This window comes from Pelobates fuscus, chromosome 5, assembly GCF_036172605.1.
Source record: "Pelobates fuscus isolate aPelFus1 chromosome 5, aPelFus1.pri, whole genome shotgun sequence".
Lineage (NCBI taxonomy): Eukaryota > Metazoa > Chordata > Amphibia > Anura > Pelobatidae > Pelobates > Pelobates fuscus.
Genome location: NC_086321.1, coordinates 290770888 through 290789784, shown reverse-complemented (window position 1 = coordinate 290789784; position 18897 = coordinate 290770888). Strand labels below are relative to the sequence as shown.

Genomic DNA, 18897 nt, shown 5'->3' with positions numbered 1-18897 from the left:
CAAGAGGAGATTCTGATTGCGCAGTGTTTTGCCACGCATGTGCAATAGCCTCCTAATATTTTTCAACGGGAAAGCATTGGATTGGCTGAGATTGTCAAGCTTGATTGTTTCTGCCATGGAGGCAGGGCCAGCCATGGCGAGACCGACACAGCGTGGGGAAACGTGAGTAAAAGCACCATTCCTTTGCGATTGGAGGGGTTCCAGTCACCTAAACCTATCCACACACATTGACAAACACACATAACGTCATGTTCCGGCACACTGCAGGGCATGCGAGCAGAGCAAGAAGATTACAGTTCCCTCTCCGCCTCCATTCCTTACTGCCAGCCATCAACCTGCCTTGGAGGGAACGGACTGACAAATATTCATGCTGCAGGACACAATTTCTAATCTACACGTCGTCTTGGCACCTGGAATTTGTCAATCCCCGTCTTAAACCCTATCAAAAGATGCCTTCCTCTTCTCCGTATTAAATATTAATTTATGAAAATGAAGTAGGGTAGCAATATAGGTGAAATTATTTGCTACAGCCTAAAATCTTGATGCTCTATATTGTAATTCCCCAGTTGTGGATAATTGTTTCTCAGACATTTGTTAATTGCGATGAATTATAATGAGCTGTGATCTTACTGCAGTCTAGGTTTAGGTTGATGTTTTTGGTCAGTACCAAATCAATATCACTATGCACTCTTGTATATTTTCACACAAACTGACACCTATACGCAGACACGATTTTTTGCGGTGCAGTGTTATGTATGTATGTATTTATTCGTAAATATAACATTATGGTATGATTTTGCTGTCTCTGATATGATTTGGATTGTGACAATTACTCTGACCATTTTTCTGTCTTGTTTTTCTTCAGCTCTCCAGTGGCAATCCAGTATATGAATCATATTACAAGCAGGTAAATGCAGTAACAGAAAACATGTTAGTTTTAGTCTCGGTTTTTGGATGTGTGTGCGGCTACTGTCATAAAGCCTAACGCGTTTCGTGACTCGGCAGGGTCACTTCATCAGAGGCTAATTCCTTAGTGCTATTTTACTTTACATAGTTACATATAGTTACATAATTACATAGCTGAAAAGAGACTTGCGTCCATCAAGTTCAGCCTTCCTCACATATGTTTTTTGCTGTTGATCCAAAAGAAGGCAAAAAAAAAAAACAGTTTGAAGCACTTCCAATTTTGCAACAACCTAGGAAAAAAATTCCTTCTTGACCCCAGAATGGCAGTCAGATTTATCCTTGGATCAAGCAATTATTACCCTACATTGAAAGATTATATCCTTGAATATTCTGTTTTTGCAAGTATGCATCTAGTAGCTGTTTGAACATCTGTGTGGACTCTGATAAAACCACTTATTCAGGCAGAGAATTCCACATCCTGATTGTTCTTACAGTAAAAAAAACCTTTCCTTTGCCTTAGACGAAATCTTCTTTCTTCTAGTCTAAACGCATGACCTTGTGTCCTATGTAAAGTCCGGTTTGTGAATATATTTCCACACAATGGTTTGTATTGGCCTCGAATATATTTGTATAATGTTATCATATCCCCTCTCAGGCAACGTTTTTCTAAACTAAATAGGTTTAAATTTGTTAACCTTTCTTCATAGCTGATATGTTCCATTCCTTTTATTAATTTTGTAGCCCGCCTCTGCACTTTTTCTAGTGCCATAATATCCTTCTTTAGAACAGGTGCCCAAAATTGCACAGCATATTCAATGTGTGGTCTTACCAGTGATTTATAAAGTGGCAAAATGATATTCTCGTCCCGAGAATGAATGCCATTTTTCATGCATGACAATACCCTACTGGCCTTGACCACTGCTGATTGACATTGCACATTGTTGCATAGTTTGTTGTCTATAACAATTCCCAAGTCCTTTTCGTGTGTTGTTATTCCTAATTCGCTTCCATTAAGGGTATACGTTGCTTGTGTATTCTTTACGCCGAAAGTGCATAACTTTGCATTTTTCAACATTAAATTTCATCTGCCATTTGAGTGCCCAGTCCTCCAGTCTATCTAAATCCCTCTGCAGCAAAGTAATATCTTGCTCACATTGTATTATTTTACAAAGTTTTGTGTCATCTGCAAACACTGAAACATGACTTTCAATGCTGTCTTCAAGATCATTTATAAACATGTTAAATAGAAGGGGTCCCAGAACCGACCCCTGAGGGACACCACTTGCCACCTCTGTCCAGCTTGAAAATTTACCATTAACGACAACTCTTTGTACTCTGTTTTTAAGCCAATGTTCTACCCAAGAACAAGCATTTTCATCTAGACCGATTTCCTTGAGTTTGAACACTAATCTTCTGTGTGGAACTGTACCAAATGCCTTGGCAAAATCCAAATAGATCACATCCACTGCAACACCCTGATCTATACTTCTACTTACTTCTTCGTAGAATGCAATCAAGTTAGTTTGACACGACCTGTGCTTCATAAAACCGTGCTGATTTTTGCTGATAACCATGTTCTTCTCAACTTTATTGTATGCATTTTATTTACCTTACTCCATCTGTTATGCTCATAGTTTGAATGTGCACTATTTATTCATGCCTGTTGAGGGCTTTTTAAAAAGTAAACCATTGAGTGTTTTGAGTTATCTGGTAGAAGATCTCCTAGTACGTGTAGGATTGTATTCCTATTGGTATTACCATATCCACTACAGCCTCCCAGGGTTAGTAGTCAAATTGCTTGTAAATACTTTGACGACTAACCTGGGGTGTAGTGTCCTGTGAAGCCTTCAAGAGCTACCATTAGCTCGAATGAGCTAAGCCCTGCCATCACAATTATTGGGGCCCCATACACACCTCAAGGTCTTGCCCCTCGAGGTCCACCTCCAAGTCCCCCCACAAGAATGCAGTATATGTAGAGTAGACACAGGGTGTGTGCGCTGTGGATGCAGTGTGTGAATGCAGTGTGTGAATTTGTGTATTGAATGCATTGTGTGTGTAAAGTGGACAAGCTGTGCGTTAGTGCATGTGTAGTGGATGCAGTGCTTGTATATTGTGTGTGTGTATTTCCCTCTCTATTTCAGAAAAAAGACAGCGTTTACATTGCTGCCTAGTCACTCAGACAGCCACTAGAGGGGCTTTCTATTTCAGTGCTACACTGCGAACGCTGAATGCTCCCCAAAGATATCTAATGATCCACTGCATCTCTGAGGAGATGCTGATTGGTACAGCATGACATGCACAATAGCATTCCAATGTTTTCCTATGGGAAAGCATGGGATTGACCGAAAAGCAGCATGCATGTGGCTTCTGGGACTCTGTGATAGCAAAGCATGATGACAAAACCGCTCAAATCTGCATCTGATGGGCTGTTTGGTTAATTTAATAGCACGGATCCCAGGACAAAGCATTCATGTCGCAAGTTGATTTCTTTTCTGAAATTTGGTGTGTAAAGGCTATAAAATCGTGCACGCAATGTGGGCACTATATACTTATATCTTAGAAACGATTTACTATTCTGTGTGAACGATTTTTATTTGAAGAAACAAAACCTCATTGGCACCTACAGAGTTCTGTAATAAATATTTGTCCCATTACAGTTTTGGCAAAGGAGAAAATAAATAATTGACACATTTGAAATGAAACCACCATGCTTAATGACTTACTAGTCTTGTACAAATAGACATATTTCAAATCAGATCACTGTCCATTAAATGGAAAGGATACAAAACAAAATAGAAACATATAATTGTATCTAAAAAGACCTTCAGTCACACATTTAGAAAATAGTAGTTATCTCAACTTTTGCATTCAGATTTAAATTTCTCAATATGGTTATTGAACCAAATAGAAGTGAATTGAAAACGAGTTTGCTAAATGTTGTCTCCCTTTTAGCTATAACTGATAATTTCAATCTCCATGTTGTCACATATTCTTAACATACACTGTTCTATTGAAAACCAGGATAACTTTTTTTTTGTTTGCTGTTGGAAAGTGTCGTCATACATAGTATTTTGTGGGTGTTTTATTTGATTGAATATCTTCTGTGTCCTGCAGGTGGATCCATCTCATACCGGGAGAGTAGGACCAGCAGAAGCTGCTCTTTTCCTTAAAAAGTCTGCTCTTTCAGACAATATCCTTGGGAAGGTATGCTTGTTACCTCAAGGCTGTCAAGTCAGTTAATTTGTGACCTAGTCACGTTTAATGCATTTTATTACATAAAATTTAGGTCTATTCTATATAAAACAAAACACATTGGTTATAGAGTTTAAAATAGGATGCTGCTGCTAGAGCAAATGTAAATGCTGGGTAATTTATGTATTTATTTTATATTGCATGCTTACACAAGCATGTTTTATCATTGTCTTGACATTATTGCACCTTACATGTTTCAGGCAATGGGCCCCATTTTGTGAATACATGGTTACTTTCTAGTATCAAAAATAACAATTCTTTAAGCTCTCTGTAATTTTTTTTTTTTTGTATTTTTATTTTTACAATTCCTCAGTGATAAAATACGTGATTCAAATATGTATGATGCTGAAGGGAATTGATCAAAAGGGTAGGAAAATTAAAGAGACAGTTTTATTTGCTGCAATCTTTTGCAATCTTTGTTCTTTTTCACTCCCTCCTTCCCTATTTTCCCGCCTTTTTTTCCCTCCTTCCCTTCGTTTCCTTTCCCTTTCCGTAATCCAAAACGTATTTTAAATCTAATAAAGTGATAAAAAGTAATTCTATTAAAAATATCTATAACAAATACTTTAACGTGGAAAATCAAATTCCAATCACACAACCATTCATACCTGTCCCGGCGTGAGAGTGGAGGCGTTGGTTGGAAGGAGTTTTAGTCAAGTCTGTACCCAGAGGCTATAGTTTTCATATGTCATTATATAACCCCAAGTTCTCAAGACTAATATATACAGCTTTCACCATGAATCTCTGATAGTTAATCTGTGAGGCTATTTCAGTCCACTTAGGGATCGCCTCAGATCTCCATTTCCCGCCAAAAAAGAATTTGGTGGCCATTAATATATGCACAATTAGCATTTTCATTTCTTCTTTCAATTTGGGGAAATCCAAATGTAACAAAAAGAGTTGGGGGATCAGTTCAATATGGGACTGTGTTAAACTTGTAAGTTCATTTTCTAACTTGACCTTCAAAGGTAATAGGCAGGTACATTCCCACCATATGCCGTATAGTTCCAGTTTCCTTCTCGCATCTCCAACAAAGATCCTTAATGTTGGGTTGAAACTTACTTAACCTGTCTGGTGTCAGATACCATCTGTGTAAAATGTTGAGATAATTCTCAAACCGTGAAATACTATGAATAGTTTTTTTTTTGTCAGATTTAAAGCGGTTACCCATTCACTGGATACAAATTCTGTGCTCAGCTCCCTTTCCCATTTCATAACCCCACAAAGCTTTGTACCCGTTTTACTTGTATACAATAATTCTCTAATCATAGAAGGCAAATTGGAGCAATTATCTAGGTCATAGAGTTTATCCAGCTTATTACCGCTCTTAATTTCCTTCTTTTTCAAAAAAGTTTTTTAATTTAAAGTAAGTAAGGTATTCCTTGCTGGAAATTCCATGATTTGCACATAGAGTAGTGAATGGTCTAAAAATTACTCCGTCAAATAATTATCCGATATATACAATGCCAGCATTTACCCAACTCTTTATATTTATATTATCAAGATATAGGGACAAAGCTTCTATAGGAGCATCCAAGGAGATACAATCTTTACTATTATGCTTCCGTCTTACAAGATGGGTACCATGATAAATTTCACCGAAGCCTTTATTTTCCACATTAAGTCATTTTATAGCCAAGTTATCTGCCCAAAGCAAGAAAAAAGGATTCTTGTTGGATAAAACTTGTCTTTCATAAACTAACCATAAACTATTTTCTGAGACTTTAAATTTACATTTAATCAAATGGGATAGCATTATGGAGTTATAAATCAAGTATACATGTTCCCCCATCTTTTAATTTGCGAGACAAATTTGAGGAGTAAAGTCTGGGTCTACGCCTCCCCCATACAAACGTAAATTTGTTTAGCGTAAGTTTGGGTTCTCTTATAGGAAGAGTTCTTAATAGGTATTCCAGTTTAGGGACTAAAAAAGATCGTACTGCGTTTATTTTCCCCAGCCATGGTATATATAAATTCCCCCATTTGCTTATGGTAAGTTTTAAGCCCTGATGTAAGTCATTATAATTATTGTTTACAATCTTAAACCAATTGAAACTTAATTTTATCCCCAAATAAAACATTTCATTCTTAAACCAATTAAATGGGTAAGAATCGCCCAATCTATGTAGTTGGTCAGTTGGGACACTAGAATTAATTACTTGTCTTTTTTAAATGTAATTTATAGTTAGAAATTCTCCCAAAATTATGAATGCATTTCAAAACTGCCAACAGAGAGGTTTTTGGATTAGAAAGTGTCAGAACTACATCATCTGCATATAACATGAACTTTGAAGTCTGGTCGCCATAGCGAATTTCCAGGATTTCCTCCTCCTGTCTTATATAAGTTGCCAAGGGTTCTAATGAAAGTGCATACAACATTCGGGCCAATGGGCCACCCTTGTCTCTTCCCATTAGCTAACCCAAACCATTCTGAGTTGAACCCGAGACCCTGGCAGATGGACTCTTAATCTTATCCAGTAGAGGCTCTGTGACTCATGGGCCCCAAGACATCCGACAGCGCCAGCTAACTCTGTCAAAGGCGTTTTCGGCATCCAGAGCCACAAAGGCCACCGGGGAGGAAATAGATTTGCAGATATGGATCACATGTAACAGTTTGCGAACGTTATCGCTTCCCTCATGGTCCTTAACAAAGCCTGTTTGATCAGGATGAACTAAATTGGGAATGAAATCCTTTAATCTCTCCGCCAGGATCTTGGAAAATATTTTAATATCGGTATTCAACAGGGATATGGGGTGATAGTGACGGAATTATGATCTTTGTCTGGTTTAGGAATCGGGTTTATACAGGCTTGTTGCATCTCCAGTAGGAACGGGCAACCCTTATCTATTTCTCCAAATACTTTTTATTTTTTTTAAATTCTTTATTTTTGTGTGCATGAGAGTGACAGACATTCTTTCAGTGCCTCAACAGCAATGGCAAGATAATGAGCTGAACAATGCATAACAGTTATAAGGCATTTGATTGTACTACACATTTTCTTATGGTGATAGGGAGTACAAGCTAGGCAGAGCATGTCTAGAGGAGATTCTAAGCAAGATCTTCTATTGTATGCATGCAAGTTCATAGACATGTAGGTATATAAAGTTTGTAACGTAGATTGTGAGACATGTTATTGGTACTGGGCTAAAGCAGTGAGACCACCCGGGGAGCGAAGCTTGTGCTGCGTCTGGTTCATCCGACCCTCGCTTGTGGCATATGTGTGGCCTGTGCTTGAGCGTTACGGTGATCGGCGTTGGCATAGCGATGCAGGGCTTCGTTTCCGCCCTAGGCTTGGATGAGTGCCTGCTTCATTTTTATGCTGACTCTGGTGTTCGCTGGAGCCAGGCTCTTCCTTCTCTTTGGGTAAGTAGTGGGTTTAGATTTTATGCGCCTGTGCCGGCGGGTTATCCTCCGCTTTGGCGCCTGATGCTTGGGGGTTGTGCTCTGAGGGGTTCTCAGCCCGGGCGGGCGAGCAGATGAGTGAGTGGGCGCAGGCTTGTGTGCTTTGCCCAGGGGAGGCCTGTTTCCTCTCGGCTGCTCCGTGCTCTTAGGAGGGATTTCCCTCTCAGCCATGACGGTCTGCTCCCTCTCCAGAATCCTCCGCCAGAATCTCTGAAAAATGTCATCCAGGCGCTGCAGTGTAGATTCCAGGCTGTGTTGATTCTCTATGGAGGGGTGTAAGTGCTGCGTGGTCGGCAAGCAGGTGGCTGCCATTTTGTGGCTTGGTGTATCAGACATTCCTCCGGGAGCCAGTCTGTGGCAGGAGACTGTAGCCGTGCTTGTTGCCCGGTATGGACCGGGATATCCCCCACCGGTCCAGGGGGAGGGGGAGGGGGGTTGGATCGCCGCCGAGCCAGATGGGGGTTTTCAAGGCGAGGAGATCGTCCGCCTCTCCCCAGCCTTCTCCCAGTAGGCAGCAGCAGCGTTGGCTCAGGTCTCCAAGGGGTTACAGGCTAGATTCAGGTATCTGTGCGTATAACACAAGCTCAGCTTCACGGTGATGCCCCCCAGTGTCAGGGTACCTACGATTAATCAGGGTTTTCACCCCAAAGAGTTCGGAAAGCCTGGGAGCTCGAGCCCCACACGTCTATCCTGCATGGATGCCAGGCTCCGCCCCCTCTACAAATACTTTTAGTAAGATTGGAGTTATGGTAGGCACCATTATCTTATAGAAATGGGCTGTGTAACCATCCGGCCCTGGGGATTTTCCCTCCTTAAGGTTTTTAATAGATTTAGAGATCTCATCCAGGGTCAGAGGAGAACTAAATTTCTTCAAGTCATCCTGTCTTGGTCATTTAAATGTTTTGAGAAACTCACGGCTTGCCTCTGCGGTTGCCCGTTCCGATGGGAGACTATACAGAGCCCTGTAATATGAGACAAAAGCTTTACCCGTATCTGATGGACAGATATTAACTTTGTCTTCCTTAATTATCTTCCTAATTATTTGGCTTCTTTATTTAAACTTAAGTTTGTCTGAAAAATGCTTGCTAACTCTATTATCCTCATGGTACCAACGTTGGTTCAATTTTAGTTAGTGCCTCCACTAACCTCATTATAGTCATTATTCATAAATAATTCTTCAGCCTGTCTTAGCAGATACTTCCTGGTTTCATCCTAATGTATAAGTTCTTCATTTAACTTTCTGGAAGTTCTGCCCTCCCTCTGCCCTTTTTCCACTATCTGTACAAGTCTTGGGGCATGATCAGACCAACTAATTATATAAATTTTGGATTCCGAAATTCAACCAGGTTGCAGCTTTTAGATAAAAATGTATCAATTCTTGAATAAGATTTGCGAACTTTCAAAAAAAAAAAAGTAAAAACGTGATCATTTGGGTATTGTGCCCTCCAGATGTCAAATAGGCCGAATTCATGCAGGACTTCCTGGAAGGAAACACAATTCCTCTTACTCCCCCTTTCTGATGCCTTCATGCAATATTTTTTTTATCTGCTTGTATATCTGGTACCGTATTCATGTCCCCAGCAATCAACAGGATTCCTTTTTTGACCTGATCTATTTTAGAAAATATATTTTTAACCCCTTAAGGACACATGACATGTGTGACATGTCATGATTCCCTTTTATTCCAGAAGGTTGGTCCTTAAGGGGTTAAAGAACTTTTGAGCGTATAATTTGGGGGACTAAACATTAAAGGACCACTCTAGGCACCCAGACCACTTCAGCTTAATGAACTGGTCTGGGTGCCAGGTCCTTCTAGGGTTAATCCATTTTTTCATAAACATAGCAGTTTCAGAGAAACTGCTATGTTTGTGAATGGGTTAAGCCTTCCCCTATTTCCTCTAGTGGCTGTCTCATTGACAGCCGCTAGAGGCGCTTGCGTGATTCTCACTGTGAAAATCACAGTGAGAGCATGCAAGCGTCCATAGGAAAGCATTATGAATGCTTTCCTATGTGACCGGCTGAATGCGCGCGCAGCTCTTGCCGTGCGTGCGCATTCAGCCGACGGGGAGGAGAAGAGGAGGATCGGAGGAGGAGAGCTCTCCGCCCACCGCTGGAAAAAGGTAAGTTTTAAACACTTTCCCCTTTCCAGAGCCGGGCGGGAGGGGGTCCCTGAGGGTGGGGGCACCCTCAGGGCACTCTAGTGCCAGGAAAACGAGTATGTTTTCCTGGCACTAGAGTGGTCCTTTAACAAGGGTGTAGCATCTGTCATTTATATTACATACCAGTATCAAGTATCTTCCTTTGGGATCTTTTAATTCTACAATCTGCTCAAATTTTAGCCATTCTGCAAGGATAATTGCAACTCTTCTTTTTATTTGGAAGACCCGAGCAGAAAACCCGAGGAAATATGGTAAACCGCCATAGGTGTGCTACACCAGTCTTCCAATGGGTCTCTTGCACAAAGCATAAATCGGATTTATTTTTTACTATAGAGTCATATAAAAAGCCTCTGTTTTGAGTTGTATTGAGACCCAGTGCGTTAATTGAAAAGACTTTTAATGTCATCTATTCAGAGCCTGCCAAAGTCCCCCCTGCCAACGCCTCACACAACCGGGACAAGACAATCTTACATTCATCCTTACTGTCTTAAGACAATGTCTAAATAGACAGAATCCTAACCTATATTTATATCTAGGCTAAATCACAGTTGCTGACAGGATCAGGGTAATAGGTGGAGTCTAATGCATTCAATGTTCCTTCCCAATCTACCTCTCCCAGAGAAGAAGGAAAAAAAAAAAAAAAACCTTCTCCCTTTTCAATTTTTTTTTTAGCTTTTCTTAAATAAAATCCCTCATACACTCTTTCTCATCAATATTTCCTATAATAGATTTTCTTTTTTCTTCTTTCAATTTTGTGTGATAAATTCAAAACCATATAAAGTGCATTCCAAACATTTATTCTAAGTACTACATTTAAATACGTGTTAGGTGCTGATTTATTGGTCAAACCCCCCCCCCCCCCTCCTTTTACAATGATTTATTTTAAAATTATTTCCTCTTAAGTAGAAAGTCCCTCATGTCTGCCGCCATGGTCCTCCTCCTGGGGAAGGTGACAAATCTTAAAAAAAGGCAACTCCACATTTGGTCAAGTTTCGTCAGGAGTAGAATAAAAGCCCCTACTTTTTTCTTGGTATATCTTTTGACCATGTTGCAATTTCAGTGAAATTCAAACACAGTCAAACTGTATTTGATCAAGATTTAAAGGACCACTGCAGCTCAATGAAGTGGTCTGGGTGCCTGGTCCATCTAGGGCAGGTATAGGCAACCTTCGGCTCTCCAGATGTTGTGGACTACATCCCCCATAATGCTCTTACACACATAATGCTGGCAAAGCATCATGGGAGGTGTAGTCCAAAACATCTGCAGAGCCGAAGGTTGCCTATACCTGATCTAGGGTCAACCCTGCAGCTGTAAACATAGCAGTTTCAGAGAAACTGCTATGTTTACAATAGGGTTAATCAAGCCTCTAGTGGCTGTCTCATTGACAGCCGCTAGAGGCGCTTCCACGCGTATCACTGTGATTTTTCTCAGTGAGCAGACGCTGCCGTCCATAGGAAAGCATTGAGCATATGGACTTACTGTGCGCGCGGCTCTTGCCGCGCATGCACATTCAGCGGATTACGTTGGGCCCGGCGGAAAGGGGACCCAGAGGGTGTGGGGGACCCAAAGGACCCTATAGAGCCAGGAAAACAAGTTTGTTTTCCTGGCACTATAGTGGTCCTTTAATCTTTATGAATTATTCATTTTGAAGGAGGATGCGAGTGGAAGAGCTGCTTTATCACAATCCAGTTCATTCTAAGCTTAGCCATAGCACTTATTGCGGATGAGGAAGAGAAATAGAAACCTTGTTTAATTTCTCCTCTTCTAGGTATGCTTACTTTGTGCTGGCTGCAAGTGCAAACAAAATAGGTTAGATTAGAACAATGATTTACAGGACACCAATGTCAAAGTACCCAGTTACTGGATAAAGTGTTGATTTTCACATTTAATTTCATTTTCCACACCTCACAAACACGTTTGTTAAATATAGGGACTAATATAAAAAACAAAAACAAAAAAAAATACTGTGAAGTGACAGTTTACCTTTTCATTTGGGCTGGCTGGCTGCTGGAATTTAATGTAAATGTGATTGTCAGGGACCCCTTCATGTTCCTCCATCTCTTGTTGGCCATTATGAGAATTGCAATCTTTTTATGTTCATTTTTAACTTTGCAACGGAGAGAGAGAAATGTTTGGAATCATCACCATGACTTTAATAAAGTAACACATTAACAGTACGCGCTTATTCCCATGATGTTGTAAGCACAGACACTGATGTACATAGATACAATCATGTTCCCAACACAGATAGGACATATGATGTAATCGGATCTTGTCACTTTAGCATTTGCTAGTGTGTCTGAGTGAATGCATGAAATATAAAGAAACAACTTCAAAAATAAAGAATTACATTTTTTTTAAGTGCAATGATGTAACAAGAATATGTGCATATTGGTCAGCATCAGATCAAGAATAGAACAATATTCAGTATATTGTACGCTAGTTGCAGGTTGCACATTTTATAGGTTTGCAAAGCATCAGGAATACAGTTCTATCTTGTAAGAGAAAGAGTGAGATAGGTCATAGGGTAGAACTGTAGAGGAAAACGAGGTGAGTACCACTGGGCAATCAAAAATAACAGAAGATAAATAGGTAAGGCACTTCAATATACTATAATAACATCAGTGTGTAGAACATCGAGAACTAGGAGATCCTCCGCAAAACAGATAAGCTGCTGATTAATATTATTGCCATTTATACAGCGCCAACAGATTCCGTAGCGCTTTACAATAATATGAGAGGGGGATTTAACTATAAAGAGGACAATTACACATAAAAAACTTACGGGAACAATAGGTTGAAGAGGACCCTGCTGAATCGAGCTTACATTCTATAGGATAAAATGTATGTTTACTGAAGCGGGAGAGTCCCAGCCTTTGCCACTATCAGGCTCCTCGATAGGGCATTTCCCCTGAACTCGAGTCCCCAGGCCATTCAGCATAGTCTTTTCCACTGCCATGCACACCTGGCAGCGGGAAACACAGATCTCTCGATCTTGCAGGCAGTGTTGGAGGTGAGAATGCTTATCACGCTGTAATTGGGGTGAGTGAGTACCGGTGGGAAGGCGAGGGCTGTGCGAGGTATTTACACTTCGTGGCATCCTCCCACGCCGTCTCCTCAGCAAGGTTAGTCTGGGCACTCGCTGATGATCCTGAAGCGTTGTCCAGCAGGATGGGTCTGGGGTGCTGAGACTAGGCCCAGAGAAGCAGAGGTACTTTCTCGAGCTTAGAACCTTTCCCAGAACTTAGCACACACTTGATCAAACGCCATGAGTAGCTGGTCCAAGGACATGGGTGACCATGAGGAGGTGCTGTAGGCCCTGGTGTGGCTGCCATTGTGACTGTGAAACCTCTGTGCACTGGGAGACAGTATATCCTGCAGCGTTCACCGCACAAGTATTCCAGTGTGGACCGGGATATCCCTGTTGGTTCAAAGCCTGCGGGCTCTAATTAGAGGCAGGGGATCGGCCACCTCCCCCACCTCTGGTATGGCTGCAAGCCTCAGGGTAGCCTAGCCCGGACTGTGTCTGCTTGAGTCAGGCAGAAAGGTGTCGAGCAGAGTGCTCCTCAGGATTGTAGGCACAATTTCGCCAGAAAAATGACAGTTTTAGTCCAATTTTAGGCTGTTTATCAGGATTTCCCTGTGGAGCTTTAGCACCATGCGACTGCCTTGGACTACTGCCCGCCCCCTCCCCCAACAACTTTTTAACTTTATTTTGAGGCTTGGTTCTTTCATTGTAGCCTGTCATAGTAAGTAATTTTGAATTTCTACTTCTATTTTTTAACACACATTTTGCACATTTACCTCTTGGATAATAATTAATTAGTTTTCTTGTATATTACAATATAAAGAACATATACAAATGTTTGATTGTGATGCAGGATTTTTACACACATTTTGGAATTCATGAAAATCTGAGATTATGCTGAATAAGAAACCACTACCTGGACATTTACGGACCACTATAGGCCATGAGGGTGGGGGTCCTATTAACACTATAGTGCCAGGAAAAAGAGTTTATTTTCCTGGCACTATAGTGGTCCTCTAATATGTACAGGATATGCATTTTAAAGTAAAGTTAAAGAATGCTCAAGCATATTAATGGGCTATTGGGCCTGGTAAATCTTTTTTTCTTCTTCGGCGATATTAATATTTTGATTTATTTATTTAAAATATATATATATATTTTTAAGTGAATCTCTTTTTACGAAGGTTGCATATTTTGGAAAAAATGTTGGCTGTGGAATGTCCCTGTAAATTAAAGATCAATTAAAATATAACCTTACTCTCTCTCTCTGAAATTTAGATTAAAGAAACTAGACATCAGTGGGAATTTAACTCCTAACCCAGAGGTGGGTAACCTTCGGCACAGGTGTGGTGGTCTACAACTCCCATAATGCTCTTACAGTCATACTGACAGCAAAGCATCAAGGGCGATGTCCACAACATCTAGAATGTACAAGGTTGCCAACCCCTGTCCTAACCGTTTCTATGTTTTTTTCCTCAATGTAATAGGTACTTAAAAATGTAAGATTATATAAAACCAGTCTCTGTGTTTATTGCTTTACAGATTTGGGATTTAGCCGACCCAGAGGGGAAAGGCTATTTGGATAAACAGGTAGGTAAAGCTGGTCCTTTTAGCCATCTTCCCAACATGAATAATTCTTAGTCAATTCACAGAAATTACAATTATAACAATCTAGGCTGTAGCTTTGTTTTCCATCGCTGCCCCTTGATTCTAAAATATATTTCCATATTTTTCTACTAATTCTTAGATTTTTTCAACTTGTGCTGAGAGCTTCCACTGAAACGAGAATAGACTCAGTCTGTAATAATACTAACTTTCTGCATAACTACTTGGCCTATCCCATAACTGATACTTTATGGATGTAGCAAGCCATTTATTTTATTTATTCATTTTTTTGTTTAGTTTTTTTAATTTAATTCAATTTTTATTTCTGAATTACAAAAAAGGAGGAAAATGTATATCACACAAAATGTCAATTACAGGAAAAGGCTGTAAAATAGAACCGTCTACAGTGATCATAATAACTGCTACTAGCAAATTACTTTTTCTATAATACGCTAACATAGGTACAGATACGTATAAATAGGTGGACTTGTATTACTGATTCTTATAATGGCCAGGCTTAACACTATCAGATATTTGCCAATCCACCTCAGGTTTGACTCTAGAATGATGCAGCTATGAGAAAGTGTCACAGGTAACCTTACAAGCACTCATAGATCAAAACATTTTTATAAAAAAAAAAAAAAAAAAAAAAGTTTCCTAGGAAAATACACACCATCTTAACTAGCTGTGATCTAACCAACATGTATGGGTGTCTGAAAAGCCCTTTTATATTATTTTCTAGGGGTTTTATGTAGCACTGAGGCTTGTGGCATGTGCACAGAGTGGACATGAAGTCAACTTAGCCAGTCTAAATGTTCCGGTACCGCCTCCCAAGTTTGTAAGTTATATTCTTTTAAATGACTTCTTTATGGTGTTAAATATATTGGATTATCTCATTATATCGCTGCATGGTTTCCGTGTAGGTCCTGTTTTTTAACACTGCAATGTAAAACATTACCTTTTTTTTTTTAAGAAATGGCAATATTCGCATTGCAGGGTTAAATACACCTCTAGTGACTGTCTTCCTGCGTAAAACTCAATGACGCGATGTGTCATTGGTGATACAATGGTTTTGTATGTGGGAGTTTGGGTGGCAGGGTTTGGATTGCCGTGGATGCACATCAGGTCCCCAGGGCTCCTCTCATAGGAGCATTGGACCATCGCTGTTGGAGACCATGCCTCCCGAGAGGTGAGCAGTGTAGTGGGAGCCTTGGCACTGGAATAGGTAAGTAAAATAATCTTTTTTTTTTTTTTGCAAACATTTCTGCACGTAAAAGAAACCATTCAACTCTATACACTGATCATCCACAACATTAAAACCACTGACAGGCGAAGTGAAAAACATTGATTATATTGTTACAGTGGCATCTGTCAAGGGGTGGGATATATTAAGCAGCAAGTGAGTTCTTGAATTTCAAAATGGGCAAGCGAAAAGATCTGAATGACTTTGACAAGGGCCAAATAGTTGACTGGGTTAGAACCTCTCCAAAACAGCAAGTCCTGTGGGGTGTTCCAGGTGTGCAGTGCCTTAGTACCTACCAAAAGTGGTGCAAGGATTGACAACTGGTGAACTGGTGTTGGGATCATGGGCACCCAGGGCTCATTGATGCACATGGCCAGATCAGACAGATGAGCTACTGTAGCTCAAATTGCTAAAACACTTAATGCTGGCCAAGATAGAAAAGTGGGGGTGGGGGGTCCTTTATTTTGCATGAGCTGCTGGAACACTAGTTATATTTTCCCTTGGTGGAATGGCAACTTAAATTTTAGAAATTTCTCTCTTAAAGGAAAGATGGCTTTGCCCAGGTTTTGTGCGCGCTATAATTGTTTATAGGTTTCTGCAGTTTTAGTCACTTTCAACACAAGCGTGAGGGCATGCATGGTACTCTTCCCATCAGAAATATGTATTCTAGGCAATAAGGCAGTCGTGAAATGTGTGTACCTCGGAGTAGATGAAAAGTGTTATTTGTGCACGAGCAGGAAGGCATAATGAGCAGTAGTGGACGTTGTAATCTAAGAAGAATATGGAGATGTGAAAGTTGTGCAGTGTGTTATATCAAGGGAAGAGGTAAAAAAGCCTCTTCTTGGAGCCGGGTTTTAAAGGGTCGAAATGCTCATATCTTTTGTGGAGTGTGTAATCTGCAGAGGAATGGGAAAAGCCAGTATGGAGATTTAGAACATAGATATGGATAATATTTTCCACTACAGAGCACATTCTTTTGAAATTTACTGCATTTAAATGTATTCATTTTTCTGCATTTGAGTGTTTTATTTTACATGTGATTCACATTTGTTGTTTTCTAAAATTATGCATCTCTACTACTCTTTATCTCTTTTTAGCATGACACCAGCAGCCCACAGCTAATTACGCCACCCCCTGTTGAGGCACATTGGTCAGTTCGGGTAAGTGCCATCATAAATAAATGAAATTTCTAAATTCCTGTAAATAGTTTATTTTGCTATTTTATGTATTGTACTTTAGATATAAAAGTTTATAGATCGTTCCTTTCATTTAGAGGATTTTGAAATAAACCCATCTTTCCTAAATTACCGTGCATTCTACCAGGAACATTTAACATTAGCTGTGTACACTCCAGATAAAGTCTCAGTAAATAATTGGACAGGGTAAACCTGCTACTTCTTCACTGAATAAATACTAAATTCCTGTTTATTTTATCCACTAGATAGAAGAGAAAGCAAAGTTTGATGGTATTTTTGACAGCTTGGTGCCTGTGAATGGCTTGCTCTCAGGAGACAAGGTCAAACCGGTACTTATAAACTCCAAACTACCTCTGGATATCCTGGGGAGGGTGAGTATGCTTAACATCCACTTAAAGGGCAACTGTCACCTCAATTTTTTTTTTTTTTTAAATATAATTATTATTTAATAAAGTTTTGAAAGGAAATAGATTTGTTGTTAAATGAAGTATATGTATAAAACAAATTACAAAACTCATCCCTACCTTTAGTATATGACCGGATTCTTCAGCCATATACATGCACCTTAGGTCAGACAGAGTTTAAAAACAGTCAGTCTCTCTGGTCTTCCCTACTACTGTGTAGTACGTGAAGCAGGGAAGACCATAGAGAACAACTGTTGGATTTAAAAAACTGTCTGACCAAAGTTGTATGTATATGGCTGAAGGATCCTATCATTTACTAAACGTAGGAATGAGATACTCATTTATTTATTTATTTTTTTGTTGTGCACAAGAGTAACAAACAGCCTTGTTACGCCACAACAGCAGTATCACGGTATATAGAAGGTTAACATGCAGTTAACCTTTATGTTCGTAAGAGCAAGTTCGTACAGGTTAGATCTTTTAAAAAAATAATCTTTCTTTCAAACCTTGATTAAAGGGTTACTAAAATTATTTTGAGGTGACAGTTGAACTTTAATAATTCATAATGTTATTTAACCTCATAATGTTATTTTTACTTTAACTTTTTCTATTTTATTTTTCTATTTATCGCTCAAGCCACATACTTGTTTGTCATATACACAAAATAATTAATGGAAAATAGCATAATATGACATTACAGGCATTAGCATGTGGAATGAGGGTTTTTTGTTTAAATGAGTAGACATATGGTACAGTGCGCATATAACAAAATTAAGAGAAAAAAACAAATAATAGAGACATATGCACTGGCTGCATTTTAAACTATATATAGAGTGACCACAGGGAAGCCCCAAAAGACTGGTGCACTAGTAAAGTATTTTATAACAACCATGTACTGAGCCAGGTAACCCATGGACTTCGCATAGTCAGCTGATGCCAAAGCTAGTTAATGGCAGAGATCTTTCACAAGGTCACTCGAATAGGCATCCCGGCAGGCACTGGTGGACAACTGTACCAGACCCGAGCTAGGGAAGGAGCCAACACCTTTACTCCACGGACCAAGCAACTATTAGTGCTCCAGTCCATCCCCCCTAGGAATCTGAAAATGGACCAGAATTGGATTTGAATTTCCGCTGTCTCCTCAAGGTTTCCATCCACATATGTGGGTGGTGTGTTGAGGATATCTCTCTCAGCCTGGGTAGGCTACACTGTAGAGGTGTGCTGCTGCTTATTTTCTAAATGCCTGGTCGAGACCTTCCTCCTAGCCAACTCCTCTCTACCTCCATATGTAATATGCTTTAGATCAGTGGTTTCCAAACCAGTCCTCATGGCATACCAACAGTCCGGAATTTATGTATTTCCTTTTTTTATTCCAATGGAGATACGGACAAAACCTGGAGTTTTGTTGGGCCATGAGGACTGTTTGCTTACATGGTTTGAGTGTTGGTTCAATCGCGCCCAAAATTTATTTCGAAGCCTTCTATTAAAGGTTACCAAAAACTTTGCAGTTTTAAGGCTATAATGCAGGAAATTCGTTGTTGCAGACATCTTGAGAATAAAAAAAGCCCAGACGATGTCCCGGCTCGGTGTGCAAAATCCACCAACCGCTTCCTCTGTGAGAAACAGGATACCCCCACTGGTCCAGAGGGGTATGGGGGTGCGGGGAGTCACTATTCGTGAAGAAAAGATTGGTGTGAGATA

The 18897-nt window shown here is 39.9% G+C and overlaps 1 protein-coding gene across 2 annotated transcripts in view; it reads left to right on the top strand.

Annotated features, from left to right (window-relative positions):
• Nucleotides 1–18897, top strand: part of EPS15L1 (epidermal growth factor receptor pathway substrate 15 like 1) — a 157942-nt gene that overhangs the window by 23413 nt on the left and 115632 nt on the right. For both annotated transcript variants that reach the window (XM_063455425.1, XM_063455424.1), the window contains exons 2-7: nt 866–907; nt 4021–4110; nt 14291–14338; nt 15096–15191; nt 16694–16756; nt 17038–17163. In XM_063455425.1, coding sequence (XP_063311495.1) covers nt 866–907; nt 4021–4110; nt 14291–14338; nt 15096–15191; nt 16694–16756; nt 17038–17163 — 465 coding nt within the window. The remainder of the gene's footprint in view (nt 1–865; nt 908–4020; nt 4111–14290; nt 14339–15095; nt 15192–16693; nt 16757–17037; nt 17164–18897) is intronic.